This window comes from Gnatocerus cornutus, chromosome 8, assembly GCF_029298725.1.
Source record: "Gnatocerus cornutus isolate USDA-ARS CGAHR chromosome 8, icGnaCorn1.1, whole genome shotgun sequence".
NCBI lineage: Eukaryota > Metazoa > Arthropoda > Insecta > Coleoptera > Tenebrionidae > Gnatocerus > Gnatocerus cornutus.
In genome coordinates, this window is record NC_142240.1 from 15,927,824 (window position 1) to 15,944,663 (window position 16,840).

Here is a 16,840-nt window from a genome sequence, read left to right on the forward strand (position 1 = left end):
ATTTCAAATATTACAAAAAAGCATTTTATGCCTTTCTCATTTTTATTACTCTACATAAAGAAAGGATTAAGCTTTAACAATAATACCACCAGCTTATAGTTGTACAGTGCATCAAAATTTAATGTTGATTTAAACAACCAGAAATACACAATATAATAGTAGTGTAGACAACCAACAATTCTTTTAAATTGCGCGTTCAAATTTTGATTTCTTTAAAATTTGTATTAGACAATTTCTGACCACCTGTGCACTTTTTTTTGTGTATTTTTTACCAACACACCCACACCAAAATCTCAATGTCAGTTTAAATTTTCCTCCGCGTTTTTTTTTATTATGGATTCCGAAATTGATTTGAAAAAACGCAGGTTTTTAACGGTTTACACAAAAGATTACGTAAACCCTCCTCATAAACGGTAAAGCTCACTCACATCATAGGTTCTTGAAGCAAAATCGTTTCAGAGTGTCCCATTTGAAATGTAAACAAGAGTTTAAAGATCCCATCTCCGACGTTTACAAAAAGTATTTGGTGCTGGATGAAACTAATATTTCACCTCCGTACGAAGACGCCGAACAGTTTTTAGAAAAGGTTTGATGACTTAAAAGCTAATTTTTTTGACAATTTTTTTTAGCATAAACATGACAATAAAGTCACTGAGAAGCTTTTCAAGAACCCCCTAAATAAACAGGCTCTGTATCAACATAAGAGAGCAGAAAAAATAGAGTCAGAGTACAACCGGAAGTACTGCAACATCGGTTTTCCTTGCGACGTTTCAATTTTTTTTACTTTATTCTTCTTTCAGAAAAAGACCAATTGATACAGGCTGAGAAAGTCCACGAAGCGCTTGAATACGTCAACGATGATCCCCCATTGACCACTTATTTAACAGCTTTTAGACTTCCTACATTCTTGAGACGAGATATGATTACAGCTGAACCCTTTATTCCCATTGCTAATTTACACACCAAAGGTAGACAACTTACACTATTTCTTCTTTTTCATATTGTTCCTAGGTCGATTTGCGACTATACCTAGAAGCGAGTATGAACATGGAATAGGCCACCTCGGAGGCCTGATCAGCGAAAGCATGTATCGTCGGTACCGTAAAGACAAAGAGGAAACCTGAGACGTCACATTTATTGTCAACGTGTCAAATTTTAGTTAAATAAAATTTCGTTTGTGGTTTCTTTTTTAAATTCGCAATGGTAATTGATCAATTCCAGACAACGTACCGGAAAGATTACATATGGCCTTATGTCAGAGCTTATGGAATAAGGTAAGGGCTCAGAATGCCCCCTCGTGATTTATTACTGTCTTCAGGATAACACCGCCAAGTGGAGACGCCGGAGACTACATAGCGTGTGAATGTCACTGTCCGAAGATCGACAAACCTCAAGAACTAAGTAGTGCCCCCGCAGAAGCCGCATGGAGTCGTTTAGGCCCAATGGGCCCCCTTTTAGACCCGAAAGTTTACCCTGTTAAAGTAGGCTCAAGCCCAGAATCCCAAATTAGTCGCTACAATCAACCCAATGTGTACCTCGAGAAGATCAAAGAGAAGTACCCGTACATCTACGAATGTTTGAGAAATGCGCCCCCCGACGACCTCGTCTCGCGGATTAACAGAGATCGCTTAAGAACCACCTATGAAGTCGATTATTGCAAAATGCGTAAAGAAGTAGCTCTCAAAGTGGTGATTTTAGTAACCCTAAGTTTTAGAGGAGTATCCTGACGCTCCTTACGACGATTTATTAAGAGCAGCAGGAGTTTCCGGTACTCCTCCTTGTTCTGCACCGGTGAAACTCCCAGGAGACCCGTGCAGACCAAATCAAAGATCTATCGCGTTTCGTCCGGCTGTTATCAGCAATAGAATCGGTGGTGGGAAGAGCGTTGAAGGGAAAGCAAGAGATGAAGCTGCTTCGTCCCATTGCGGTAACAACTCTACCAGTCTAACATAATCTAACATTTGATTTTTAGCTGGTAGTTGTCGGGGTCCTCTGGGGTACATGACTGCGGGCGCTACTGAATACCAAGACGCCATTTCCCGCCTCGGCCAAATGATTATAAGAGACAAAATTCACTACAATCTCCCAAGAAAAATAATCTAGTGGGTAATCGCCAACACCAAAATGGATTTCATAACCATTTTGACAAGGTTGTCACAAAATTTCGTGTGTTATTTATTTGTAAAGTACTTATTCGGGCTTCTCCGTCCCAAATTATCGTCGTGGAGTATGTTAGTCCGCTCAAGAAACTAAATTAGTTAGGCCCCAGCAAAATTCTTGTAAGCCCACAATGACTGTTGATAAGGAAACTTTTGTTCCCACCACCCGAAAAGAGTACAAATGGCCGAGTTTCGTCCCTTTGACGGCCAAGTAAGTGAAATTTTCTTAACACTCCTCAACCTCTTTCTTCGCTAGACCAGCCCAACCGACCATCGTTACGAAATCGCACAACTTCTACGTCGCAAAACTTGTAGAACCGTACTGCCATTGCGATGCCCATCGCTACGAGCCCCAAATGGGCCGCTACAAAATGTTGGCGGAGAAAGAAAAAATGTTACACAAAGAGCTCGAATGCGTCGGTAAAGAAATGAGAGTTCTAGCAGGAGAAGTCTTGGACCACCCTTGCGACACGTACGACGATAAAATGATGTCGATCTACCAAGCTGATTATAATAAGAAAGGTCTTGAGCCCAAACAGTACCGGAAGTTGATGGCAGCTATTGACACCCGTGTTGGACTTCCGTTTGATGGGCCTACGATTAACCGCGATGGGTACATAGATCCGACAGCGTTTCGACATTTTGCTATACAACGGCCGAGAATCGATGTTTGTCCACCGGTGACATTTTCAACGAGTAAGATTTTATTAGGGTTGGTGGTGTTTCTAACGTTTTTTGTAGCTCCTCAGTCTATTTCTGATTGGTTCACTGCGACAACCGGACGGTCGGAATATGAAGACACGATTAGTAAAATGGGGTTGAGTATAATAAAGAGTAGTCAGCAGTATGCGGAGCCTTTGCCCTCTTCGCGACGACGATATGGTGACATGTGCATGTAACAGTCTTGCTTAATTGCACTTTCGTGTTTTGAGTGTGCGACAATTATGTTTTCCGTGCTATTTGTATCTTTGTGTGTAGTTTTGGAAATAAACGCCTTTTTTGACAATGGTGAGGACTTTTATTGTTAAATCTTTCCTACTTTTTTTTGTAGAAATTATCTTGGAGTGTAAGGGAAAACGGTACGAAAATGTCACCCTCACGGCTTATTACCCCGACTACAGCAACGAAATCGGATTTCTCGATAAGGGCGGGAAAAAACTACAAACACTGCAGGTACGTTTCGTTCCATTTTTCTAATCTTCAGGAATTTTTTGTAGGACTATTTAGACAACAGAACTCCGTTTGTTACTTTAGCGATGGATAAATACTTGGGGTTAGATTATGGCACCAAAGTCTGTATCCCGGAATTAAATAGACATTTTGGTCATCGCATAATCCTGGAAGTTCGGGATAGTTCCAGCGATTTGAACAGGAGCGGATATAAAAGAGCTGATATCTGTGTCAGGTCGGAAATTGACAGCTACGATGTTACAGTCAACCGGAAAGCTACGCTGGTTTTTCTTTGAGTGGAAAATTGTTATGTAAAGGTGCGAAATAAAGCTTTGATAAGGTGGATTCTTTTTTTTTTAAATTTCATTCACGGAATTTCGGGTTATCAAATTTTAGGCTGTTAGATCTCAAGATTGCAGAAATTTTATATTCTTAATACTTTAGTCTTTGATCGTCAAATTAAAAAATATCTAAACTCTATTTTTCCTGCAGAGAAATTTTGTAGGCGCCAAATTTGAAATGTGGCTCTGCGATTGGTCGTTCAGGAAAGCGAGTTACACAATGTTGTTTTTTTAAACTCCGGCAAGTGCTAAACAAGAAATGTCACATAAGCAACCAATCACAGAGCCGCATTTTAAATTGGATGTCTACAAAAAATTCTCTGCACGAAATATCTAGACCCAATTTCTGAAAGCATTAGAGTGTGACTTAAAGTAAGCAGCTAAACATTTTCGAAATTGGAAAATTTTGAGTTTCATTTAATTTTAGAATTCTTTAAAGAATTTTATGCCATTCGAAAAGTGAAATGTCTTGGATAAACTTTGAACACTTTTTTTGATTTTTTGTAATACTTATTGCAGATTTTTTTAATTTAATTTGACTGCAGAATTTTATAATTTTGAATTAATTGTATCTTTTTTGATTCTCCACATTTTCTAAAAATAAATCTTGTGAACTTTAACAAGTTGCCGTCTTCCTTAATGATTGGGCTTGATGTGGATAAATTCCATGCGAGGTTACCCATTTCATTATTCATACATTTTGATTCCGTTAACGAAATTAATCGAAATTTATTCACAGAGTATAATTATAATTACTTTCTCCATTTTTCGGTCCAAATATTTAACGGTGGATAGCTAAATAGGTGCTAAAAATCATTTTTGTTTTGATTAGAATAATGTTGTACGAAAGCATCTCAAAATTACACTAACCAAAAAAAAAATATTTTTATTAATTAAATATTATGAAAAGAAAAAATTGCGGCGTACAAATCAAAGAATTTAAATTCAAACAATTATTAAAGTAAAAAATGATCTAAAAAGTCTGCAGGAACATTTTATTAATATTTCAAAAATTTAAATGTAATCACAATCATGATTCGAAACTGAAAACTGGCACACTTGCTGAAAATCGCCCACATCGAAGATGCACCTGAGAAAGTACAAAACTTAATTATATACAACAAATTAGGACCACTATTATAAAACCTCCGTTTGCGGAGATCGCCGCTTATTTATGCTCTAGTTTTAGTGTAGTGCACAGTTCCACCATGAAAAAACTATTTGTAAGTAACCTCGACGTCGTCAACCACTTGTTAACACTTTTCCCTCCAGATCTTGCTATTATTAGTGTTGAAAAGTTGCGATGGTGAAAAAATTGTCAAACGTTTTGTCGAGCAAAACAGTACCACCGGCGACTCTTTCCAAGTTAACGTAAGCGCTGGATATGGCGTCCATTCTGAAAATGTCACCACACTCCCATCTCCAGTGTACAAACCCCAAGAACGTAAAATTAAAGAAAATAACACTGATCAATTAATGGAGGAGAGTCAGAAGATCAAAGATTCTGTGGCATTACCGACGTATCAAGTGCATGAAAAGAGTTCAGATATCCAAGACAAACACTTTCAAGTGAGTAAAGTTCGACACAGACCGGAGAAGAGATTAAGACAGAGGAATAAAATCGAGGAACATAAAGAAGCGAAGTTGACTGCTGGCACGAAAATTGTTGAAGTGTTGAGAGTACCGGCAATGTACGAGCTGCATTTACAGTCAGATCCGCAGAGACTTGCAGCGTTGAATACTGCGTGGTTAACGAAACTCATAGGTCAGAATCAGAGGAGACATCCAGAAGCTCAAGCTTCTGTGGTAAGTTACGCGACGGCGGCACCCACTCCTGCGCCCTACCAGCGACTTGGGAATTCGTACCAGATGAAGATGAGGTATTTGAGTCAAAAGTTCGCAGGGCACAACCAACAGTATCCTAGTTCTTACGCAGTGAGCCCTTTGAAGTTAATTCCGCACCAACCCCAAGTTCAGAGTTTCGGAGGATACAAGTACCATGCACGCCCGCAGAGCAGTTTTTATAATTCTCAAAACAGTTTAACACACGCTGAGAGTATTAAGAAGCCTATTATTGAGACTTCGACTTTGGCTTCGAGTTACCAACTTAGTAATGAAATCACGGATATTTACCAAAAGCCTCAGGCTCTTCACGAGGTGCCAGCTCCTGTATTAGATAAACACCCGAAATATGGGACTTCCACAAAGATTAAACCAGTCGGGTTCATCAAACCCACGGTACCAAGCTTGGTGTATGGGAAGCCGGTAGATCCGCCGTACCAACCATCGACGCAGGCTCCAGCCCCCATGGTAAACTTATGGAATCCTCATCAAAGTTGGGGTCAGATTAGTAGTACCACCGAACCCGTTCATGATTACTATTCTAATAATCAAGTGAATGCGTACTACCAAGCCCCTGAGGTACCGACCCAGCACCATCACCAGCACCAGCACCAGCACCAGCACCAGCAGCAGCAGCAGCAGTACCAAAGTCAAGATATTTTCAATTCTCCGAGTTACCAAGGGTACAAAAATGTTCAAAATTACTACAACGACGCCATAGGGGGGCATCTTGATCAGAATTTAGTCAATGTCAACGGGGGAGTTGCAACTTTTGTAAATCCTGAAGGTACCATGACGATATCGAACTTCCATCATAATCCGAAGTTGTACAAACCTCCACCGGGTGAATATGAAATTACCGAGAACCCCGAAGACGTCCCTCAAGACTACTTCAACCCTTACAGTCAAAGTTTAGAGTTCCCGGAGAACCAACTCGAAACGGCGGAACAACCAACCAACCCTTATCAAAGTTCTTCGGATTTAGCGAACCTCCTTCTCAACTCCCGGCCGACGGAGTCACCAAGATTCGAACCTATTAGTGGTTACGGAAGAAGACAAATGGCACGAAGAATGTACGGCAAGCGAAGAGTGGAACCGATGGATTATATTTTATACATAAAAGAAAAAAGATTGGATTAGTAACTGTATTTAATAAATTATTTATTTCGGCCCCATCATTGGGTATTTAGAGTAGCGAACCAATTAATGTAATTATCAGACTGTGCACAATAAATTTTTGACAGTAAGTTTGACGTTTTGAAAATTCCAGTAGAAATGGCTCAGTGTTTCGTTTCCACTTATAGAGACCACTTCCGGTGGCAAGACCCAAAAGTTCCGCCTTCGTGAGTACCGAAAATTGTGCGTAAAATTCCCGTTAGTTATTTTAGTTGCAAACCGGTGGATGGTTTTGTTACTGCGCTTCCTCAAGAAGACAACTGGCTAGGGACCACGGTCGCTGATGATGAAGAGGTACCGGAACTAATTGCTTTTTCATATTATTAATTCACAGCTTAATGAGAGAGAGGATTTTCAAACGACGGATTAATTTCGGGTTTAATGTTTCTTAAAATTGATGTGTTAACCTAATTTTTGTTTTTCGGTGTTTCTCCGTACAATGTTCGTGGAAATTGGCCTGAAATAAACCATAGAGCATCACGAAATTATAGCTCATAAACGAGAGTTGTTAAATAAACTAACGAGCGTCACTTAATTTGCAAAAATTTGTTTACTTAAAGTATTTTGATTTTCCCGGTTTATTATTATGGGGAGTAGTTAGTTTGTTATTACTATTCAAATAAAGCGAAATTATTTATTTTTCCTGCGACGATGGCTAAGAACCGGAAAATTTTCAGGACGCCAACGCTGTAGAAAACCGTCTCCATCGACGCTACCTCAAACGAATGATAACAACGTATCAAGTCTATTACTGCAGGGAAAGTAAGTTCCTCCAACTCCCATTTTCTCCCCCATGAAACTTTTAAGTGTTCTCTCACCTTCTCCACGAGTCTACATCGAAATCCTTCGAGAATCAGCTTCTAGAGTCTTTTAAGGACGTGTACGAACCAGATCCCCGTCGAAAAATCCTTCCTCCTCTAGTCGGATCAAGAAAAAGTAAGTATTTTTGTGGTGTTGAATTTTGGGTCCGATCCAAGACAGCCATCACCAATTATTTAATTAAAAGGTGCATGTCCGAGACATGTGAAATTCTAGCTGATTTAGAAGATATTTTGGCACATTTTATTCCCAACCTAATTTGTGTCGAATTTTAGTTTTTGGTCCGACTCGGAGTTATTATACCCCCATGACTCAGTATCAACTCGACGTAGGCAAAAATGGCTACGCAATTCTAAAAGGTGAGAAGAAAAAAGAACTGTCCCCTGAAGAAAGAGGAGGAGAAACGAAACTGTGTGACTGCAAAAACCAACAGTGATGTGTCACTGAAACATTTCCATTTCTTTATTAACTCTCAGTGGAAACATCGGTTAGCATCATGGGCGTATTTTATGGGTCGTCAAAATCGGCGATTTATTAACCCAGATAATGCTGGTGCATTTATAGAAAGAAAAGACCTTGATAATAGATATGGTGCTTAAATTTTAGTTATTCTGAGACTTGTAAAGACTAAAATATCTATTAATTTGTCCTCAAGACTCGGTAGTCACAATAAAACGAAAAAACACGTCAAAATGAATCAAATTTAACTTTCCCAATGACGATTTAGCACGGAAACATGGCCAATCTGTGTCTAAAATTAACATACTTGTACACATATCAGTTCTATAAATACGTTTTCACTTGCATATCATATATGTTAGTGACGTCAGACTGAAAACCTCAGTTTATGCCCTCATTTATCATGATTAGCTCTTTTCAGCACTTTTAATTGGTGATTATGCGATTTCTCCAGTTTTACGACAGGTTGTAACGTAAAAATGACACTTTAAAGTGTCTAGTTATTTCCGATCTACTTTGAAATTAAAAATTCAGCATTTTTTCGTCTGGCTCAAATATTTATTGATATTTTGGTATAAAATAAAATTACGTTCGTATTCTGCCGAGACAACGTAAACACGTGTCAAAATTTCGGGTTTCATAATTCTTAGTAACCGCTTAGCTAATATATAATATTTACAAATCTATATTTAATTTTATTTTAGCGCCCGCTTAGAAAAAGGTTTATTTGTTTAATAAAAAGTTCGAATTTCAGAATTCGCGTCATTGCTTTATTCCCACTTCAGCTTCTTCTTTTTACCTGTTGGTAGTACTGGTCATAAAAAAAACAATATAACGACAAGAAATCGTAGCCCCGTATAAAAAAGAAGGTTGTGATCATGACAAACGGACCAATCCTTGAAGGACTGAAACCTTGGTGTGAAAATCCCTAGAATAAGTTACTTTGAAGTTATTTTCGTTTTTGACAGTTTTCCGAAAACAAAATTGATAATCCGAATGTCGGTAGAATGAAGAGAAGAAGATATCTAAAGAGAACATAAAAATAAATTTAAAGAAGCGCGAAAAAATCTAGAAATAATGTAAAGCGCTTCTGTCTAGAGAAAATATAGAGAAAATAACGAGAAGTATATATCTAGAAAAAAATATTTAAAATTTTGTTTTAATAATCCAATGAAACAAGGAAACAAAAAAAGAAACAGAAATGAAAAAATACATAAATAAAAAAATCTAGATATAGAGTGTAGATAATTAACAAAAGTGTCCAAAAAGAGTATCGCAAAGAACAAAGAGAAACTGTAGAAAAAAATAAACTAATATATCTACATACATATATCTACAATTTACAAAATCTTTTTTTAAGAATCTAAATAGAATATAGAGAAAATGTAATTAGGAGAAACAGAAGTAGGTATCTAAACAATTCTATGTAGATAAAATGAAATTTAAAAAGCTCAAAAAAATCTAAAGAATCTCAAAAAATTTGGAATGAATGCCGAGTATCTAGAGAAAATGTAGAGAGTGTAAACATCTAAACAATCTAAAAAAAATAATTTTAATAATTGGACGAGTCTAGAAAAATTTACAGCATCTAAGAGAGTCGCTATAAAAAATAAAAAGAAAATGTATAAAAAATGAACAGAAATATCTACAATCTGGAAAATTTTTTTTAGAATCTAGAGAAAATAGAACGTAAGTAGATATCTAGAAAGAATCTAGAGAAATGAAATGATTTAAAGAATCTAGAAAATGTAAATTAAAAAATTAGAGATAATGTATTGATAATTTGCAGAAGTACTTATCCAACGAAAAGATCAAGGAAGAATAAAGAGAGAATTTACAAAAAATAGAAAAAATTACATAAATACAATTTACAAAATTTTAATAATAATTTAAAATGCAATTTAGAAGAAATTTTTCTAAAGAGAATCCACATAGAATGAACTGAAATAGTTAAACAGAATTAAAAAGATATCTAGAGAATCTAAAAAATGCCAAACAAATCTGCAACGAGATAATGAACAGAAGTATCTACATAGAATTTTTAAAAATTTATTTTAACAATCTGACGAATTTAGAAAACATCAATAGAGAATCTGAAAGAAAATAAAGATTCAAAAAACTAGAGAAAGTGTATAAATAATTCACAGTATCTAAAGAAAGTATCTAGAACAAACATATAGAGAATGTAAAAGAATAAGCAGAAATATGTAGAAATAATCCACAAAATATTATCTCAAAATTCTAGAAGGCATCCAGAGAAAATTTAGATCCAGTGGACAAAAATATCTGAATTGATAAAAAAATTTAAAGAATATAGACATCTAGTGCTCTATAGAGAATCTGAAAAAATATAGTTGTCGCTACTGCCATTATCAATGACATTGGATACAGAGCTGTCAACCCATTGGATATTCCAAAGCTCTCCAATTCAGAGATATGACACCTCTGCCGTCCCTTTTAGCGCTCCCATAAATTTAAAACCATCCAATTCCTCTCAATTAAACGAATTTGTTTATCCACTCGTCGTAATAAATATTTCCCTAAGACATTTGTCTATAATCTATATTTATTTCTTTCCCAAACAATCGAAATTCAATAAGACGTCCAAAGTCCATTTTAGTCGGCGTAGTTTATAAACCAGCTCAAAATTAGATATCCGAATCTTCTGAAACCGTGTTACTTATATTTTTTACAATAAAACACCCACAAACCCCAACAAATAAAATGAATTTGTTGTTAGGTCTCGGAATAAATTTAATTCCAATTTTTACGACGTGATAAAAAATCACCGTATCAATTTTTTCATTTCTTACTAAAAATAACGGGAGCAGATGGCGTTGATAAAATATACCTACAACACTCCGAGTGTATACAACGCTGTAATATTTTATAGTTAATTATAAACTTAATTAAGGGAAGAAGAACGTTAATTTATGCAGAGCCGGTATTATTGTCGTGCTTTTTAATTATTTGATTGCCGAGACGCGTCTATTGACGGTTTAAACTAATTTCGTTGAAATAAATCCATCAGAGCGTCAATTAACATCCTACGTAGTCCGTTTTTATTAATATTGTGGACAGAACTAATTTAATTAGAACACTGGAAATTTAAGCGGGCGTACTTTATTTAGTCAATTTTTTTATAGCCGATTGTTAGAAAAGTCGCCACATTTGTTTGCAATCAAAACTTTAAATATATCGATACCTATTTAATCTCGTGTTGGCTGAAGTTTTGCCACTAGTTGCCAATTTAAACATTCCTCATTCGAGATGCGAAGATCGTCATTTGTGGAAGAAAAGGTACAATTTGTGGTCAGCCGCACACTAAAAAGATTTTTTATTTCGTCGGAACAGATTTTGGAGTCCAAGGATGACTCATTCTATCCTTAGTCACGGTGGTAATTTATTGTAGAAATGATATTCGATAAACAGGTGCTTAAACTTTAATTAGATTTTATCGATGCTCTTAAATCAGTGCCTCGTAAATTAGCTAAGTCACCATTTTAGAAACACTTTTGTGGAGGATAAGTTTGATTATTAAATATAAAAGTGCATTTTCACCAACGAAAATAGCTTTATGTCGTCCGTCAATATGTTCAAGGGTACTGTTGAACTTTATTATTGGAGTTTATTTCCCGTGGACGAAAATCGTGACACGGAGGCGGGAAATAATGGGACATTATTCCTGAAAATTTCACCACGCGGTTCCTGACAATCTGAAAACAAAACTTTACTGCTGAAAATTGTGAAGAATGCCATCAGAAACTCGGATTTAATATAAATAGATAGGAGTATTTACTATGATTCTCAAAAATAAAAATAAACATACATTCATCAAAACTGATCATTTGGGTACACTCCCCACTAAAAAAACTGCGCAAATTGAAGATTTGAAGCCCCGTTGCACATCTAAAGAGGTTGTTGCACCGGTAACTCGCAAATTGTAGGAAAATGTGGTCGGTGAAACCGAAATTGTGAAAAACTATTTTAAAAATGGAAAAGAAGCGAGACGGGATCACCACAGTTCAGAGAAACCAAGCCAAAACTAAAGCTTCAGTGTTAACTTTTCAGTCATACTGTACAGTGCATGTCGTATCAGCGTCTGAAAATAGTTAGAAGCTCGTGTGTTTAACATTTGAAGTCACTGAAATCTCGAAGGTGCGCGTGTTTCGGTGTTGTTTTAATTTAGTGTGGTGACAATGTGAGAAAGTGATGATAACCGTTGCAAGAAGTGATGTGGAGGTCGCCACCAGTGTTTCTTTCAAAGCGTTTTCACTGATGGGCATCGAAACCACCACACAATACGTGCAAAAGACTAAAAGTGGTAAGAAAATGGGTTTCGGTTCTCATCCTGCCTGCATCGGAGCGTTTATGTAACTAACACGTTTATTTTAAAGCGGTTGTTTGATACGCGCGTACGGATTTAGCGAAGAAACTGATAACGCCAGGAAACGTCGAATTTTTCAATTTCCACATTTGAGTTTATTTTCGTTGGTTCGCGGTGCCAAGTCAACTGCATGACAACACTGAAGAAACTTTCCGCGGCAAAATCGCTTAAATGTCACTGGACATGCCAAACAATTCGACACACTTTGGATCGGAACGACGTAATTTTGACTCAGGTGTTTGGCAACAGGTTGGAACTACGACGTCATTACTTCTTCGACAAAAGTTGCTAAAGTAGACGGCGCCGCTACTACTAATTTTTGCTAAAAATAACACTTTTGTATTAGCATTTCCTTTGGGATTATAAATAAGCATTGCTTTATACCATGCTAAAATTAAGGTAGCAAAGAATTTTACTTTTAACAAAGTGCACACTTTGAAATTTATACGAGTTGTAACTGCCAAAGCAAGCAAGATAAATGACAGAAATTTGAACACCTCAATCATTTTTCAAACATTTAAAGAGATGTTGCTTGTCGGGGATTAATGAGTGATTTTACCAAGTTTATGGGAAAAACAGAGTCGTTAAAAACAGGATTTGGGCTTCGCCAAGTTGGACATCCGCAATGTCTTCAATGAAAATATTTTTTGATTCTAAGTGAATTCATCAATTACCCAAAAGTTTATTTGGAAGAGCTAAACATGCGAAAGGAGGAAATGAGTGTAAATATTTTACCTTGCTGACCTTAAGACCACTTCCTTTCATAAAAACATGCGATTATTTAGACACAAAATTCTCAGTCTCTTGAACTCTAGTTCCACTGTTTGAAATAACCATCTGACTCAAATTTTAATTGCCGTGCTACCAAAATTTACGTCTTTTTAAGTGTTTCTCGAACTCGTTGCCAATTTTTTACCCTTTATTCTCGTCTAAATCCCAAATGCAAATTATCGATGCAAAGGAACAGTGGCGACAGTAATTTTGACGAATTTTTGAATCTTAGAATTAAATAAATTTGTCGTTTTGTTTATTACAAATAAATTGTTAGTTGCGAATTTTACTTAACAAAAATTAAGCAAATACTAAATCCAGAGACGCGTTGTCCTTCGTTTTCCTGGTACTGAAGTGCATTCTTCTTGGCAAGAATCTTTTGACGTGGATTTTCAGCGAACTGCTCGTTCGTCTAGCGATAGAATTAAACCTGAAAAAGAAAATATTTTTATCTGTCTTCAAAGTGTGGTCAATTTTATAGATAACGTTAGATTTTGGACTGAAAACTCACTATTTTACGTCGACACGCCAAAACCGAAATAGATACACACATATCATTGGAATTTCCTTCAAAGTTCAGATTACGGCTATTAATAAGTGAACGTACTCTTTCATTATCCTCACAGAAAAGGAAGAGAAAAAGAGAGTATTTCCGTACGTTTTAATTTCGAGGTTGTGAATATAAAAATTTTCTTCATTTTAATTGGGGCGAATAAATATTTCAAGGATGTAGAAGCCATAAATTTGAAAAACGGAATTAGAAAAGAATTCAAAAATTGACATCTGAGTCTGAGTTTTTCAGATTCTTAAAATGGAGAAAATAGTAATACAAGATTGAATATTTCAAAATTTTAGATCTGCCATTATTTAGATGGCATAAAATGACGCTGTGTACAAAATTTGAGAAACGTTTGGTCGTTCACAGGAAATAAAGTGAACAATGAAATCGTAAGTACATACATAATAAAAAGATTTCTGCCGCTGCTGCAAAAAATCTAGTTTAAAGTTATAGTATAATTCGGCGTTCTAAAAATAAAAAGTAATTCATTTATATTTACTTTAACTTTAATTCATTGTGCCAGTTCAAGTTACGCCGCAAATAAGCGGTCATTTAAAGTTTATTTTTCAAACATTAGTTCAGTGTGCTAATTTCCTTAAAAAAGAATCTCATTGTTTCCTTAAGTTTGTACGAAAATTTCCAGTTATAATTAACTCTTTTTCGTCCCTCAACACTGACGTCATTTCTCTCCTCATTCGTTTTTATCATCCAATAAACGAAAGAGCCGAGCAGTCTGAAAGCACAACCTCATCTTAAACGACAAACATATTTAATATCCTTCAGTCTGACCGAAAAGACAGCGCCAGCCGTAAAGAAATCCGTCTAAAAATAATTCGATATTTACAATAATGATTCACTTTTCAGCGAGATGCGGTGCTGCTATCTAGCGTGGTTTGACCCCTGAAATTTCAGCAGTTTTCAGCACTGTCTTACAGGTGCTGCCTCTATGGCGCCTAGTGAAAAATGCAGACATTGAACTAAAACTGGCCGATTTATGTAAATGTAGTTAAAACGGTATTAAAATGACAGATTGCGTCATTACTGCCAATAATAAGTTCATATGAACACGAGTTCTGTTTGTTTTGGTATGAAGTAGGAAGTGTATTTCGGAACGAACAGATGTCACTGGGTGTAAATTTAGCTCATTATTTTAAACTTGGATATTTTCTTTAGAATTTGCCAATCTGGGGTCTGTCGGGTTTACTGCAACACGAAGCAATGATCGGAGATTTTTCTTTAATTGTTCCAGGACGAAAGTAACAAATTTTAGCAATTTAGTGGTATTGAGAGTCTATTTTTACATTGAGTAAACTTCATAAAGCTTTCAGTGCAAACACTACTAAACTCCATTTGATGGTTAACAAAAAGATGTGTTTTATTATACTAACTGACAGTACCATGTACTGTACAATAAAACTCTCATTAAACCAAAGTAAAACGAACAAGAAAAATCCATTGCAATTTTTCCCATCGCAACCACAGAGATATTTTGAATCAAAAAGTGTTTTCAAGTTAATAAGAAATATTCTAGCATTGCGTGGGTTTCGTCATTATACGACGCCAACGCCGAAATTTATACGCCACTGGTGATCTTTTCGCTCAATTATTTCGATTATCTATACAGATAAAAAACCATTTATTTTACAAAAATCAAGAACAAGCTAAAAACAGTTATGACGAAAGAAGAAAGTGCTGTGTGACTGAAATAGCGGCACCTACGTGAATAAAAAAGTAAATAACTAAATAAATTACGGGAGTTTGTAGGAATGAGACAAAATAACATAAAAATAAAAAGGTGTGAATGTGAGTCATCAAAAGGGGAAATATTTGCTTTTTATTTCATTGATTTTGAAACGGTTTTGTTGCCAAAAATGGAAACGAAACACAATTATTAAAGTTTACTGTTGTTTGAAAACAACACAGAAGAACAATGTTAGTTCGTCTTCTTAATCATAGAGGGTTTGCGAAAAGCGCTTTGCAACAAAGAAAATTTAATTTTATTAAAAATCGTTACAGAGAGAGAAATTTTTTTGGAAAACGTTTGCCTTCTAATTCGTCGTTTTTCTGGTCACACAATGGATAAATTTAAGCTATCAGCACACGTAATTTTGAGTTTAAATAAAACCAATTTTCGTCCGTTCTGGAAAAGAATTCTCGTTTTGTGCTTAGGTGGACGAAATTAACAATTTGATAGCTTCATCCAACGAAGTAAAAATTTAATTTTGGAGTTAAATAGATTTCACAAATTCGCCACATTTGCATTAGCACTAAAATTGGGATTTTCTTGATTCTGTGAAATTAGAAACATTCTTTGTTTTTGTGCTCAGATAGTTGGCATACAAATCAAGATAAAGCAACAGATTTTTTAACTATACAGGAAAACTGACACGCTCCAGGAAATTAGCATAAATTATAAATTTACCTTCTTCGGAATCGATATCAAAAAAATTTACGTAATATTTAGGCATATAAAAGTAGCAAAAAATGAATACATACATAAAAAATTAGGAATTTTATTTAAAGACTGTTCATCATTTTCCTTTAAAAATTCACGTTTTCCTCAACTCTGTTAACATTAGAAACGTTCTTTCTTTCTGTGTTTACACAAATAAAATTATCAAGAAAATAACTGTCTTCCTCAAATTTGAAGCTTCGTGCTCCAATTAAAGAAATTTTTAGAAAGAAAACAAATTCAGTGTTGTTTTAAAAGAGAACATTTTCCTCAGTCATTTGAATAAAAAATTCGAAAATAGTTTTGTACATAAAAGTCAGAAAAAAGACAGCTTAGTGACGAGGAGTTTTGTACAAATTTTTTTCTATTGCTTCTAGAGAAGCGGAATATTCTTTAGTTCTAAACCTAATTTTTCGTGTAGAGATTTTTTGTAGGAGCCAAAGTTAAAATGTAAGTCTGTGATTCGTCGTTTCGCAGAGCGAGTTTTACAGAGTCTGTCAAAGAAAAACTGTCACATTTGTCAAATCGTCACCAAATTCTAGAAGCATCAGCAATCAACTTCTTGACATGGTACCATTAAAGGTTTCTAACTTATCCCTTTCAAATCCTGCTGATTTCTTAAATTGCTCCATTGTAAATCGGAAAATTCTCTGCAGGACAAATGACGAATGGAGCGGCAAAATGTCAAATACAATTATAAAATAC

General features: G+C 35.6%; 5 protein-coding genes across 5 annotated transcripts; all 5 read left to right on the forward strand.

Moving 5' to 3' along the window:
- Window positions 1-1,200: 1,200 nt before the first annotated feature.
- LOC148170378 (uncharacterized) lies at window positions 1,201-2,103 on the forward strand. The gene is made up of 4 exons (XM_088043846.1): window positions 1,201-1,274; window positions 1,319-1,665; window positions 1,715-1,927; window positions 1,973-2,103. The coding sequence occupies exons 1-4, from the start codon at window positions 1,201-1,203 to the stop codon at window positions 2,101-2,103; spliced, it is 765 nt and encodes a 254-aa protein (XP_087899972.1).
- Window positions 2,104-2,290: 187 nt separating this feature from the next.
- LOC148170379 (uncharacterized) lies at window positions 2,291-3,058 on the forward strand. Its single transcript, XM_088043689.1, has 3 exons — window positions 2,291-2,370; window positions 2,416-2,855; window positions 2,901-3,058. The coding sequence occupies exons 1-3, from the start codon at window positions 2,291-2,293 to the stop codon at window positions 3,056-3,058; spliced, it is 678 nt and encodes a 225-aa protein (XP_087899815.1).
- A 45-nt stretch (window positions 3,059-3,103) lies between these two features.
- LOC148170380 (uncharacterized) lies at window positions 3,104-3,625 on the forward strand. The gene is made up of 3 exons (XM_088043690.1): window positions 3,104-3,167; window positions 3,211-3,332; window positions 3,377-3,625. Exons 1-3 carry the CDS (start codon window positions 3,104-3,106, stop codon window positions 3,623-3,625), a joined length of 435 nt encoding a protein of 144 aa, XP_087899816.1.
- Window positions 3,626-4,878: 1,253 nt separating this feature from the next.
- Window positions 4,879-6,652, forward strand: LOC148170381 (uncharacterized). The gene is made up of 2 exons (XM_088044281.1): window positions 4,879-4,893; window positions 4,943-6,652. The coding sequence occupies exons 1-2, from the start codon at window positions 4,879-4,881 to the stop codon at window positions 6,650-6,652; spliced, it is 1,725 nt and encodes a 574-aa protein (XP_087900407.1).
- Window positions 6,653-6,787: 135 nt separating this feature from the next.
- Window positions 6,788-7,999, forward strand: LOC148170382 (uncharacterized). Its single transcript, XM_088044282.1, has 6 exons — window positions 6,788-6,855; window positions 6,901-6,982; window positions 7,366-7,450; window positions 7,496-7,624; window positions 7,783-7,939; window positions 7,984-7,999. The coding sequence occupies exons 1-6, from the start codon at window positions 6,788-6,790 to the stop codon at window positions 7,997-7,999; spliced, it is 537 nt and encodes a 178-aa protein (XP_087900408.1).
- The last annotated feature ends 8,841 nt before the right edge of the window (window positions 8,000-16,840 follow it).

Coding starts and splice junctions, on each gene's coding strand:
- LOC148170378 (XM_088043846.1), top strand. CDS start 1,201: ATGGTAATTGATCAATTCCAGACAACGTACCGGAAAGATTACATATGG. Junction 1,666..1,714: donor AGTCGATTATTGCAAAATGC/GTAAAGAAGTAG, acceptor CCTAAGTTTTAG/AGGAGTATCCTGACGCTCCT. Junction 1,928..1,972: donor AGCTGCTTCGTCCCATTGCG/GTAACAACTCTA, acceptor TTTGATTTTTAG/CTGGTAGTTGTCGGGGTCCT.
- LOC148170382 (XM_088044282.1), top strand. CDS start 6,788: ATGGCTCAGTGTTTCGTTTCCACTTATAGAGACCACTTCCGGTGGCAA. Junction 6,983..7,365: donor CGGTCGCTGATGATGAAGAG/GTACCGGAACTA, acceptor GAAAATTTTCAG/GACGCCAACGCTGTAGAAAA. Junction 7,625..7,782: donor TCTAGTCGGATCAAGAAAAA/GTAAGTATTTTT, acceptor GTCGAATTTTAG/TTTTTGGTCCGACTCGGAGT.
- LOC148170379 (XM_088043689.1), top strand. CDS start 2,291: ATGACTGTTGATAAGGAAACTTTTGTTCCCACCACCCGAAAAGAGTAC. Junction 2,371..2,415: donor TTCGTCCCTTTGACGGCCAA/GTAAGTGAAATT, acceptor TTTCTTCGCTAG/ACCAGCCCAACCGACCATCG. Junction 2,856..2,900: donor ACCGGTGACATTTTCAACGA/GTAAGATTTTAT, acceptor CGTTTTTTGTAG/CTCCTCAGTCTATTTCTGAT.
- LOC148170380 (XM_088043690.1), top strand. CDS start 3,104: ATGTTTTCCGTGCTATTTGTATCTTTGTGTGTAGTTTTGGAAATAAAC. Junction 3,168..3,210: donor AAACGCCTTTTTTGACAATG/GTGAGGACTTTT, acceptor TTTTTTTTGTAG/AAATTATCTTGGAGTGTAAG. Junction 3,333..3,376: donor AAAAACTACAAACACTGCAG/GTACGTTTCGTT, acceptor AATTTTTTGTAG/GACTATTTAGACAACAGAAC.